The 12,245-nt window shown below is 41.3% G+C and overlaps 1 protein-coding gene across 2 annotated transcripts in view; it reads left to right on the forward strand.

Annotated features, from left to right (window-relative positions):
- Positions 1–12,245, forward strand: part of LRP2 (LDL receptor related protein 2) — a 139,288-nt gene that overhangs the window by 24,186 nt on the left and 102,857 nt on the right. For both annotated transcript variants that reach the window (XM_035133370.3, XM_060280370.2), the window contains exons 2-4: positions 5,107–5,214; positions 7,050–7,172; positions 9,117–9,233. In XM_035133370.3, coding sequence (XP_034989261.3) covers positions 5,107–5,214; positions 7,050–7,172; positions 9,117–9,233 — 348 coding nt within the window. The remainder of the gene's footprint in view (positions 1–5,106; positions 5,215–7,049; positions 7,173–9,116; positions 9,234–12,245) is intronic.

The raw sequence follows: 12,245 nt of genomic DNA on the forward strand, positions 1-12,245 counted from the left end.
TGTGGCTAAAGTATTTGAAGTCCACATGTTTGTTGTAGAGATTTGGAATATTTTTTTTCAACCAAACCATTGGGAAACGAAGATGCCGGATTTGTGATAAAACTCTCTTTTTTAAAAATTGCACCACAAATCTAAGCACACTTACTTTGAAATAGGTGGAATATTTAATCTGGTTTGGAACTCTGGTATGGGATTTTAACACTTTGCCTCCTGCTTCAATTCTGGTCTAGCAGCTTGCATTGGGAAAGAAATCTCCAACTTGAGAAAATGGGAGCTATTACCCAGTACAAATTGTAGGCAATGACAGCAAAAACATTTTTTTTTGTAAACTTATCTATCCACACAGAGTCATCCAGTGAACGTTTTCTGAGTTATGACATGTTTGTTACACCAAGGATTGGTAAAAGTTGATAAAGGAGACTTGGTTGCCCACTCAGATCTGGCTGTTTGGCTGTCTAAATCTGTGGTGTGTATAGTGAGGTTTGGGTACTACTTTCCTAATGTTTGGATAAGTGAATTTTCAGATAGTGAAACTTGTGTGTATGTACACTGATTAAGGCAAATGGGAGAGATCTGGTTGAGTGGGCACAGAGAGGGCTAAAACCATCTTTGGAAGAAGTAATGCCTTAGTTACATCTAAGATGGAAGAAGTTGGCAAATTCCTTAGTTACATCTAGATTGATTTATTGCAATGCACTCTATATAGGACTGTTTTGAAGTGTCTTTGGAAACTGCAGTAGGTCCAGAATGCAGTAGTGAGAATGGTTGTGGGTGCTTGCCTACGGGATCATACAACATTTGTCCTGCATGGGCTGTACTGGTTGCCAAATTCTTTCCAGGCACAATTCAGACCCCGAAATGGGTTAGGCTTGAGGGCTGAGATAGACACCTGCCTGAAACCCAGACATTGGAGAGACAGGTCACTGTAAACAATACTGAGCTAGATGGACCCAATGGTCTGCCCAGTAGAAGACAACTTCCTATGTTCCTATTCTGTACAAGAATATATGCTGTGAACAGGGCTGGCCCACACATGAGGCAAGATGAGACGACTGCCTCAGGTAGAAGGATTTACCGGGGCAGCAGATCCTGAGGTCAATCTTTCTTCCTCCCTTGTTTCTGATGCAGATGTTCCCTCACCCCTTCTTCCCTGGTGGGGAAGGTTGGGAGCGCCATTTTGGGGTCTGCCTCAGGTGCCAAAATGTCTTGGACTGGCCCTGACTGTGAAAATATACTCTCAATAAAGCACAGGAACAGGGAAACCCTCCTTTTTCAACTGTCTCCCCCCCTCATAACTCCACAGTGCGGCTTTAACCACACCTGGAGAAATAAGTCCTATTGAATTCAGCGGCGTGTATTCCCAAGTAGGTGAGGCGAGGACTTCAGCCTTACTTTTTCATAGACACATGTTGTGGATGGTTTCAAAACAACCTTTGATTTAATTGCTTTATTGTGTATATGAAACATACTGGTAATTTCTTTCAGATGTCCTGCATACCCCGTCGTTAGCCCGGAAGAAGTGCCTGGTTCTATCAGCATCTGTCAAAATAAATCAGAATTTCAGTGAAAATTAGCTCATTAGTATAACTTTTTTTGGCAGCCTTCAGGTGATTCCTTCCCTGCCATTTTTTAAAAAGGGCTTATTAGGAAGTAAATATTGCCCGTGAAATAAGTGTCAATAATTTGCCTTCTTCTTGTGAGCCCAATTCCCCCCCCCCTTAATGCTGAGACTCTTGTCCGCCAGGTTACACTTGCAGTTACAAGTGTTCTGTGGATTTTGAAAGCTTGGTCTGTGCATTTGGTTGCTGTTTAAATGTAACTTAAAAGACAAAATGATAATGCTTAATACCGTTTTCAGCATGAGGGGAGGCAGATCAAAGGGAAAAGGGAGGCTGTAGGCCCACAAGGAACCTCAACATTAATTAAAATCCCCAGTGGAATGACCCAAGCAAGCAAAAACATTGTGGGGGGCGAGATCCCCCCCCATTGACCCCCTACCATGACTCTGACAATCAACATGGCAGGGAGGAGGTTCATAGCTTTCCAAATGTCACATACCAATTGGATTTGCCTTAGCTTGGCACTCTGTCTCATGGTAGGAGCAAGCACTGGGCCAAATTCTCATGATTATATTATTTGAAAGCTCAGGGCAGGCACAAAGAGGGAACCAAATGGTTAAAAGACTAATTGCTCTTTAGTGATTATAGAGGTTAAGAATGAGCCCTTAATTATGTAGGAATTCTTTATCCTCCTTTGAGCTCATCTCAGTCTTATAGGGCCAAACTATAGATGGCATGGCAGTAGCTCCCTATCCCTAGGTGAAGGTAGATACATATATAATACATATATAAACAAGGGATGTGGGGAGTTCCGGTGTAAAGACCTAAGCTACTTCAGAGGTTGGTTCAAAATATGAGAAAATGTTATTAATTATATTCTCAACTACCAAGGACAGATCAAGAAGGTCACCAGTTTTTGTTGTAGGGAAAATGATTTTTACCACAGTGTCAGTTTTTGTATTAATTTTATTTGTATTTATGAAAAGATTGCTGTGGTGTCTTTCGTGTGCAACAACAAGGCAGTGTGCAGAAAATAGATTAATTATGGATTATAATTACAATGCAGATATATATCTGCACTATCTAGGTTAGTTGTACTGAGGTTTTGAGTATATCATAGCCATAAATGGTTGTGGTTGCTAAATTGCATTTTGACTGCAATTTATTGCTCATTTGTTCACAGGTGAAACATGTATTTAAGCCTGTTTGTGATAAAAAGCCTTTAAACTATTGATTACTAGCCTTCATTTCTCACCTTAAAGGACCCTTACCAGCTTACCGGAATACTTTTTTCTTTGTAGGTGACTACTAAGTGAATAGAAAGCATAAAATCACCCATGTGCCAGGCTGTTTTGCTTTTGTGCAATCATAGTTTGAGGCTGCAGCATTCATGGAATAAGCCAGCAGAGAAGATTACGTTTGGAAAGACTCATGCTATAATTAAATGAATTATAGTAGGTCTGCTGATGACTTGTGCAAGTGGGCATTGCTACAACACCCACTGTGTGTAGATATGGCTGGGTTTTTTATTTTTGGGTAATGTTAGAATGAATGTAAGGGTTACCACCATTCTATTAAGCTTTAGTAATTAATCCTGCTGTTTTTCACTTTGAAAAAACGGCAATGTTATTCTTTAAATGGAATTGTGCGACACATACATTGTAGGGCAGTGTGCTTCCTAAAATTGCAATGCATACACAATACCTGTGCAGGCCTTTCTGTGCTATTAAATGAGTATATGCGGTGTTTCGTTTGCTTGTTTCACGTACGCACCATTTACTGTGTAATTTTCTTTCTTTCTTTCTTTCTTTCTTTCTTTCTTTCTTTCTTTCTTTCTTTCTTTCTTTCTTTCTTTCTTTCTTTGTTAACAGCTCAGGTTTGTTTGTTTTTTTAACTAGCCCCAAGATTCTCTCATTTGCAGGACAGAATTCAATCAAAGGGCGAGAGATTCCAGCATGCATTTATACATTCCTTCAGGGCATTTTTTGCAAGCGAGGTTGTTGTGCTTTTAAAGGTACTTGATAAGAGACCTGCACCACCAACCCCAGACCTGCACCACCAACCACCATCATGCATTAGTCTAGAAGGTATTTGGGTGTACATGTTCCTGTACCACCCGGTACCACCATTTATCCAAGCGAAATATCTGACCATTTGTAGGATACATTATAAATCAGGATGTCACTACCAGACAATCAGATTTGAACATTCCTCACGTAAAGCCGTTTGCCTACGGTATACACCAAAGAAGTGCATCGCTTAGCTGTGTTTATGAGCGGTGATATGCCTGGTTTTACTGTCGGAGCTCGGATAATCTGTTGTCTGTTTATCTCATTGTGAGTTCAAGGATTTACTGGCACTGCCTGTTTCTCATGAGTTACTTTCCGATGAGTTGTAATTGGAAATAAGTAATTTTTTAACACTTGGTTAATAAGAGGAGACAAGATTTTGTTTGGTTCGACAGACGACGGGAGAGGTTATTTTTTGCTGCTGCTTTTTGCCCTTTGAACCGTCATCCTTTCTGAAACTTCATGAAACACCACTTGATTGAACGTGTTTATAGGGAAAAGCTATCTAGTTGCCCGTCATTTTCACTGCCTTGTTAATTTAGAACAAATCTCTCCTACAACAGCATTGCTTACCCACCTTGTGATGTTACCAAAGTATTATCCTGCTGCCTTAGCAATAATCCAGCACACAAAACCCTTCTCAAAAAACGAATTGCAACTTTTAGATTTGCACCAGTATTCTGCCCATTCCAGTTGCCAAATTTGACATATCATTTCCTTTCATTATGTTACTAATAGATTTTTTTTTAAAAAAAGAATGCATTTCTAAAAATGGAAATATTTCCATGGAAAAATATTTGTTTGAATTTTTATCTACACATCACTGGATAGAATGATTTCCCATGTTGTTATACCATATAATGGCATTTTCCTAACAGATAAATGGAATAGTGGTGTTTTGAAATACCGGCTTCTTCTGTACCTGGATAAATGCATGTGAAGAGATAAAAATTGCCAACTTTGGACTGTGCATTCCTATAGCAGCTTTACAACCATCTGTATGGACAGAGTTCCGACCAAGGAAGGGCTCTCCAACCACAGAAAACCATTCCCAATGTCACTGGTAGATAAATTCCTAGATCTCCTCTCTCTGCATTGCATAACTGCAAGAAGATCTAAAGGCATGATCCAAACCCATCTCACGAATGTGCCATTACATTTTAAAATAGAAGTATATGGATTATTTGTGACAAATGGGTTCAACGCTTGCTGAAATGTTAGCTTTGTCACGGTGCTTTTTGGCTTCTTAACACCGCAATAATGGGCGTCATTATTTAAAAAAATACGAGCAGGCAGATAACTTCTGGTTTGGTGTTTACAAGGTTTGACTTGTGGCTGCCTCGTGTGAAATCACATTGGTCTACTACTGAAAGCAGAATTCGGCCTTTTCATGTAAGACTGTGTTTGAAGACAGCCATATTGTCGACTTGCTGTTTGATAACAAAAGTAAGGACACAAACTGTATTGCTTGCTTGCAGGGTGTGAAAGTGGACAGTTTCGTTGTGGAAATGGACGCTGTATCCCCGCAGACTGGAGATGTGATGGGGCAAGGGACTGTTCAGATGACTCCGATGAAGCTGGCTGCCGTAAGTGAAATTAAGCGCATTCAAAATGTGTGTGTACCCATGCCCTGTGCTAAAAAATAAAATAAAATCTAGCCGTTCCTGTTAGCCTGATGGCCACTAGCTTAGATGATTTAGAAAAAAGAAGATGAATTCATGCAGGATAGATCTACCAGTGGCTGTTAAGCCACAATACGGTAATTAAATGGTTTTTTTTTCTCTGCCCAGAGACTGTTGTTCTTGTGCTCTGCTTGTGTATAGTCAGGTCTAGTCAGGCTAGTCATGTTTAGAAGCAGAATGGTGGACCAGGTGGACCTTTGGTCTGACCCAGCCAAGGCTGTTTTTACATTTGTGTGGAAGGCACCACCCCTACCCTTGTAGCCTCTCAGACCTTCTGCCTTCTCCCAGCATGTGGCACAATGAGCATTGCCACACTTCTAAAACTATGCTGAGATTTGCAAGGAAGCAGAGAGTGCTTACTGAATGGCTGGAGACTATGGAGGACCTCAGCACAGTGTTTGTAGAGGAGCTGCATAGAAAAAAGGAGATTGGATTGGTGGCTGGTTGTGGAATCTCTCAGATGTCTAATAAATGGACTCTGCAGTTGCCCCATGATGTCATCATACTGCTTTATAGATTTGATTTAGCTTGTGGATTTTATTTAGCTTGTGGATTGAAGCTGGTGGCCTGACATGCCTCCTTTTGGGCTGAGATAAGGGGGAAAGACTATTAATTCAAGGAGCAAAACAGTACATCGAATTTGTCATGTTAGAGTACTGGTTGATAAGTGCTACTATATAGAAGTCAACACCCACATGGGAGCATCCTTCTCCTCCTCGTCTCTCTCTTATTTCAGAGAACTGAGGGTGCTGAGGGAGGAAGAGGAGCCCTTGTTTCCTTAACCCTAGTAGGGGGATGACAGATAAAAGCTATGTAATGGAATAGCCATAACTCCCACCATTTGTAAGAAGTAGCTGTGGACTGAATGGCAGAGCTGAGTTGGGAGAGGGAGGAGAGATAGTTTTATCTGAGATACAGAGATGTGTGTCTTCTGTTTATCGACAGAACTTAGAAGTTTCAAGCTAAGACTTTATACAAATAAATGTAACTATGTTTATCCTCCTGTCAGTAGAGTTATCTGATCTTATAATGGATGTATAGGTCTTATTGTGAGGTCTGTTGACTGGTTGAATCCACTGAGTGATTAAGTCTGTTATATATGTTTCCTTCTGGGTCTGTTTTGCTTTGGCTTTCTCTTACAGTCTCCCATGTCTCTTGGATTATGAAACATTGCCAGCAATGAGGGCTAGGTGTAACATGAAGTGTTAATTGATAAGAGGTGCAATATGAAGCCAGTTAAAGTCAGAATAAGACAGGAATAGTGAATGTGGAGGTGTTTAAGGTTTAAGAAGAGAAGAAAGTTGCTTTCCATCCCTTCACGGTATGTTTAGGGAATTGGTATTCGTAGGACTCTCTGGAACTGGGTATTCTAGGACTCTGGGACACACATCTGTTGACTATGATGTCTGCTCTCTCATGCACCTGTTTGACTTACAGAATGGTATGTTGGCATTGACAGTGTGGCTCTATTTCCTTATTAGAGATCATCACTGGTTTATAAGATAAACGGAGGATAAAACTGAGGAACTTTGTCAGAGGCAAATTAAAGTTGTTGTCTCCGTTGCTGTGACATCGGAAAGGTGTCTTCCAGTCTAGCCCAGCCAAATGGCACGGCAAAGCTAGCATGCTTGCACCAAAAGCATAGCGTTAAGACTTGAAGCCATTTTAGTAGCTGAATCTCTTTATTTACCTAACATCCAAGCCGGTGATTTCAAACATTATTTGCTTACCCTCACTAGCACATCCCACCTGTGAAGGAAATCAGTTTCAGTGCCACAGCGACGGAGAGTGCATTCCTCGGTCATGGGTATGTGATGATGAAGAAGACTGTGAAGATGGCTCTGATGAACGTCAACAATGTCGTAAGTTATGAACTAGCAGTGACCCCTATAGCTCAGTTGTACAGCATGGATGTTTTGTACACAGAAGGTTCCAGGTTCAATCCCTGTTGTCTCCAGGTACAGCTGGGAAAGACTCCAGTCCGAACCTTGGAGAGCTCCTGCCAATCAGAGTAGACAATAGTGAATTAGATGGACTAGTGGTCCAATCTGATAGAAGGTAGCATCCTATTTTACCCATTAAGTGACCTTTCAAGCCTTTGTTGATGGGTGGGTTGTGTGTTTCTATCTTTGTAAGTTGCTTTAAGACTTTTTGTGGAAAGAAGCTAACCTCTGGACTTCGTTTTAGGGACCTTAACAGTGCAATCATAAATTCAATCCAAAACTTAAGTGAAATGGGAAGAAGAGCAACTAATCTCACAAGAGTTGCTAGGATGCATTTGGATGGATAAAGAAGTGCAATTTGCTTGCCCTGAAGTTTAGGGTCCAGGAGGGCTTGTTGTGGATTTATGTTCAGACAATGTTCAAATTTTTCCTGTGCTTGTGTTATTTACGGGAATTGCTAAGCCAAATTCTGCTCAGTTACTCACTTTCTGGGAACTAATTTCCTCAGTTGTGCTGCAGATCAAGATTTGGACTATTGACCAAGGATAAGACTTTCAGATTATTATGATTTTTAGCACGCTCTAAAAGAGAAAGACAAGCTCACCTTGTTCTTTGTCCTCATCACCCTTTGGCTAGGGGCTACTGCCACAAATAGTTACACATCTACTAAGGAATCTGTAAAGGGCAAAATCCAGGCATTTCTAAGCCATCACTGGATTAAATCATGACACTTGCTTTAGTTTTACACGTCTACACATTAACTTAAGACCTTTTGGAAGTGGCTGTAAAGCAAAGTCCTGCTTCTGTTTTCGAGTCATTTTCAGGAAGAGGCACTTGCCGCTTGCTGTGTGTGGTCACCTACCTACTGCTCCATACTAGAGAGCAAGCCACACTTTGGATACTCATAGAAGGTAGCCCAGCATTACTCTTTCCATCCACCCACAGAGCCATAAATGTTAAAAATGATCTCTAAAGACCATCTAGGCCAACCTTCTTCTGATACAGGAAACCTACTGTAACAGCAGCATATCTCTCAGCTGGCCATTGCACCACAGCGAACAGGGGCTGTTCATTCTTCTCCTTCAGGCTGATGTTCAGCAGGTTCCTATGACTGAAGGATTTTATCAGTAATAGTTGATAAGTAATGGTCACAGCCAATGGCACCTTGTTCGGATTTGTTCATGAGAAATATGGCTGCAAATCCCTTCTAAGGCTCTGAAATGTTCCAAGTGAATCCACCTGCATACAACAGAACCATAGTGGCAGCCATGTTTTTTCTTGTTCAGTTTTTGTCCTGAGAGCGAGGGCACATAATTCAAGTATTCGCAGGTCATCCTTTGCAATAGGCGTGGTGGTAGCAGGTGCTCCTCCAGCTGGTGTTTTATCTTTTGTGATAAAACTGAGGAGGGAAGTGACTGATAAGTCCTTGGACCACCTCATAAAGGAATCGAGTTTGCAAGCATAACACGAAATTGGGCAACAGTGCATCTTCAGAGGCATCCGGATTGGCGCAGTTTGGAATCATCACACCAGATTTGGCAACAATATCTTCAGAGCCTTCCAAATCTGTGCCATTTGGAATGCCTTGATCTGCCATCTTGTTCAAAATGGCACCCAATATCAAATGTTGATGAAAACTGACTCCTCCACCTCAGAAACCATTGTGTCAATATCTCAAGAGGTATCCACACGCATAGAGAAGAGATAGACAGACAAACCATTTTACAAAATACATAGTAGAAAGAAAATAGAATAAAGTAAAAAAAAAGATACACAGAGATAGGAAACGGCTTCAAACAGAAAAAATAACATCTTTTTCTCTCTGTATAAGTGATGCACTTCTAAGCAAACTGTTTTTTGCAGCTGGGCGAACATGCTCCAGTCAGCAGTTTACATGTACAAATGGACAGTGTATCTCAGGAGAATACAGGTGCGATCGAGTCAAAGACTGCACAGATGAAACAGACGAGAGAGGCTGCCGTGAGTACTTTTCAATCTTTAGCACTAGATTTGGTTTCATCCCCTGTCTCGCTGGCATTTTAATCAATTTGTAAGATTAAGAGGTTTGTTGATGGACAGAAATGGCCACAATATGCTTCTTGTTATCAAAATTTCATTGCAGATTCTTTCATGGATTAGTGTTGATGCTCTTATAACAGCTACATTGTTTTAAGACTTATTACCTGAATTATTGCTATGTTGTGGGGTATGGTTTGTAAGAATATCTCTCCCTCTCCCTCTCCCTCCCTTCTTTTTTTCTGATGCTAAGCAAAGAGATCACAGCCCAAAGTTAGCATAAGCAGTTTGGTTTGGAAAAAAAGTATATGCAGAGAGGTACAGTTGGTGACACCTGCATATTTGCCAGAGGTGGTGCCCACCATATAGTCTTGAACTCTAGCTCCCATCAACTGCAACCAGCAATGCCCAGAGGTCAGGGATGATGGGAATTGTAGTCAAGCAACATATTCTGGAGGGGCACAGTTTCCCCATCCTTGACATAATCTATGGACCTTGAAATTTGGGTGTAAAACAAACATGTCAAAGAACCCCATTATTCAAATGAAGATCAGGTACCTTTTATTTGGGCTACAGAAAGCGAAATGCTTCTCTCCCAGTTTGATACAGAAATTGAGAGAAGGCACTGGGAGTCATAGAAGTGTTAAAGCACTAGGTGTATAGGAGCCAGAAAGTAGAGACTCTGGGTTTCAGGAGTAAAACCAGCCTGCTGTGTCTGCTGTCACTGTCCTTCTTGAAGGGTCCTTGTTGAATGATATTGTGTTGTAAGAAAAGGCTAATTATAACACAGGACAGAAGCTGCATTTTTCAAAGGGATGCTTATTGTACTTTTAAGCTACTCTTAGTTTGCTTTTCTGGCATAGCTGACAGATACTGAGAGCGAATTAGTTTTGCCATGAAACAGATTGTGAGGCAGGTGCCCGCCACCTGCCTAGGACATAACCCCATTTTGTTTTCTCCGGAAGTAGGTAACAAAATCTAGGCCAAAGTAAACATAGGATGCTGGAACCTGTGTTTGTCAGGTGGTGAGCCACCAGCCACATCAACCTGCCATTCCTGTTTTGATACCCACTTTTGTAGTGTTTGGTGATAGTACAGTGGTACCTCTACTTACGAATGTTTCTACTTACGAATGGAGCTCAGTCCGCCATCTTGGATGCGGTTTAGATAGGATTTTTTTCTACTTACGAATTTTTAGGTAGGGTTGCTTCTACTTACGAATTTTTTCTCCCAATGCATTCCTATGGGATTCGACTTACAATTTTTTTTTACTTGTGTGTTCGGAACGCATTAAATTAGTAAGTAGAGGTACCAGTGTACTTCAGACATAGAAGATGGAGTTTGCCATGAGTTCTGCATCTGTAGCAAGTGATATCCATAAAATAGCTGAAGCTAGACGTTGAAACTCAGCTGCGGGGGTATTTAATATATGTATATTTTTAGAACCACTGTGAACATATAGCCTGGCCTCAGTACTTGGGGAGGGCAAGCTAGAAAGGAAAGTAGCCCTCTTCATCCCCTTAGCTCAGCATTTTCAAACCTTGGGTCTCCAGCTGTTGTTGGACTACAACCCCCATCATCCTCAGCCAAAGCTCAGAGATGGTGTTAGTTGTAGCCCAATAACATCAGCAGACCCAGGGCTGGGTAAGGCTGCCTTAGCCAACTCCCTAGCGGCTTGCAATATTCTGCAACTTTATCTATGAGGCAAGAATCATTTGAATGGCTCACAAGAAAAGATGGCATTTATGATGAGCCAACAGCCTTTTATCCCTTTCATTCGCTAAAATCAACGACGTCTCCAAAACGGTAAGCGGTTCAGACGCAAACTGGAATAAATGACATCCGAGACAAGCCGGCTTGGAATTTTCCCATGTAACAGAACCACAGACAACTTCAAAGTCCGTAAGCAGAGCTAAAGACAATGAGTATGCCAGTGGTTTAAGGAGTGAAGTACTAGGGCTGGAAAGAAGTTTCATATCTTGGCAAGTGTGACCTTTATAGGAGAAAATAGTTTTTAATTTGCCTTTAGTACAGGAAAACTTGATTACTTGAAAGCGTGCTTTTGTTTCTTCTTTTCTTAATGATCAAGTCTCTGGGTGGATGTGTCCAAACTAACTTCTTTCCCATTGTTTCCACACCACCTATGATTTCCACCCTTTTGATTGACAAATGAGGGTCAGCCCAGCTAGTCGTGACAAGAGTAGGCTAAAAAGAAACGAGCAGCAGAGAGCTTATGGGGATTACAGTGTAATCGTGGGCATCTGCTTGCATCATTTGCTTATTAAACAAGGGCTCTGAGTACCATGCCTTATTGCCTATTGTTCATTATAGCCCCGTGTTATCCTACGCAACAGTGTAAACTACCAGAGTGGGTATGACAAACAACAACAACAACAATATTGTGTGTCGTATTTCTGTGAAACAATTTACGTACGTACATTAGACCTTAAGGATGTGAGTTTGGACAAACCACTCTGTGTTTCCCAAAACTGTAGACAAAGGTAGTCTATAAGAACATAACTATTAATTGTAGAACTTCTGAAAGATTCATTATGAATGGGTGGCATCTCTACTGCCTTCCTTACCACTTTCTGCTTCCTGCCCTGGTATTCTCATAGCCCTGTGCTAAAGGTTTTTCTTCCCTCTGGTCAATAATGAATCTCCTCAAGATTTCCATTCACCATTTCCGTGAGTTCTGAGAACAATTTCTCATCAACGTGCCTTAGAGACAGTTCATTTGCCCAGCAGAATTAGGCCACTGTGGTTCCCTCCAGGTGTTTTGGACTGCAATTCTCATCAGCCCCAGCCAGCATGGACTATGGTGAGGTATGATGGGAGTTGTAGCATAGCTGCCAAGTTATCCCTTTTTTAAAGGGATTTTCCCTTATGCTGAATAGGCTTCCTCGCGAGAAAAGGGAAAACTTGGCAGCTATGGTTGTAGTCCAGCAGCATATGAAGGGCACCGGGTTGGCTATG

Source organism: Zootoca vivipara, chromosome 1, assembly GCF_965207765.1.
Source record: "Zootoca vivipara chromosome 1, rZooViv2.hap1.1, whole genome shotgun sequence".
Lineage (NCBI taxonomy): Eukaryota > Metazoa > Chordata > Lepidosauria > Squamata > Lacertidae > Zootoca > Zootoca vivipara.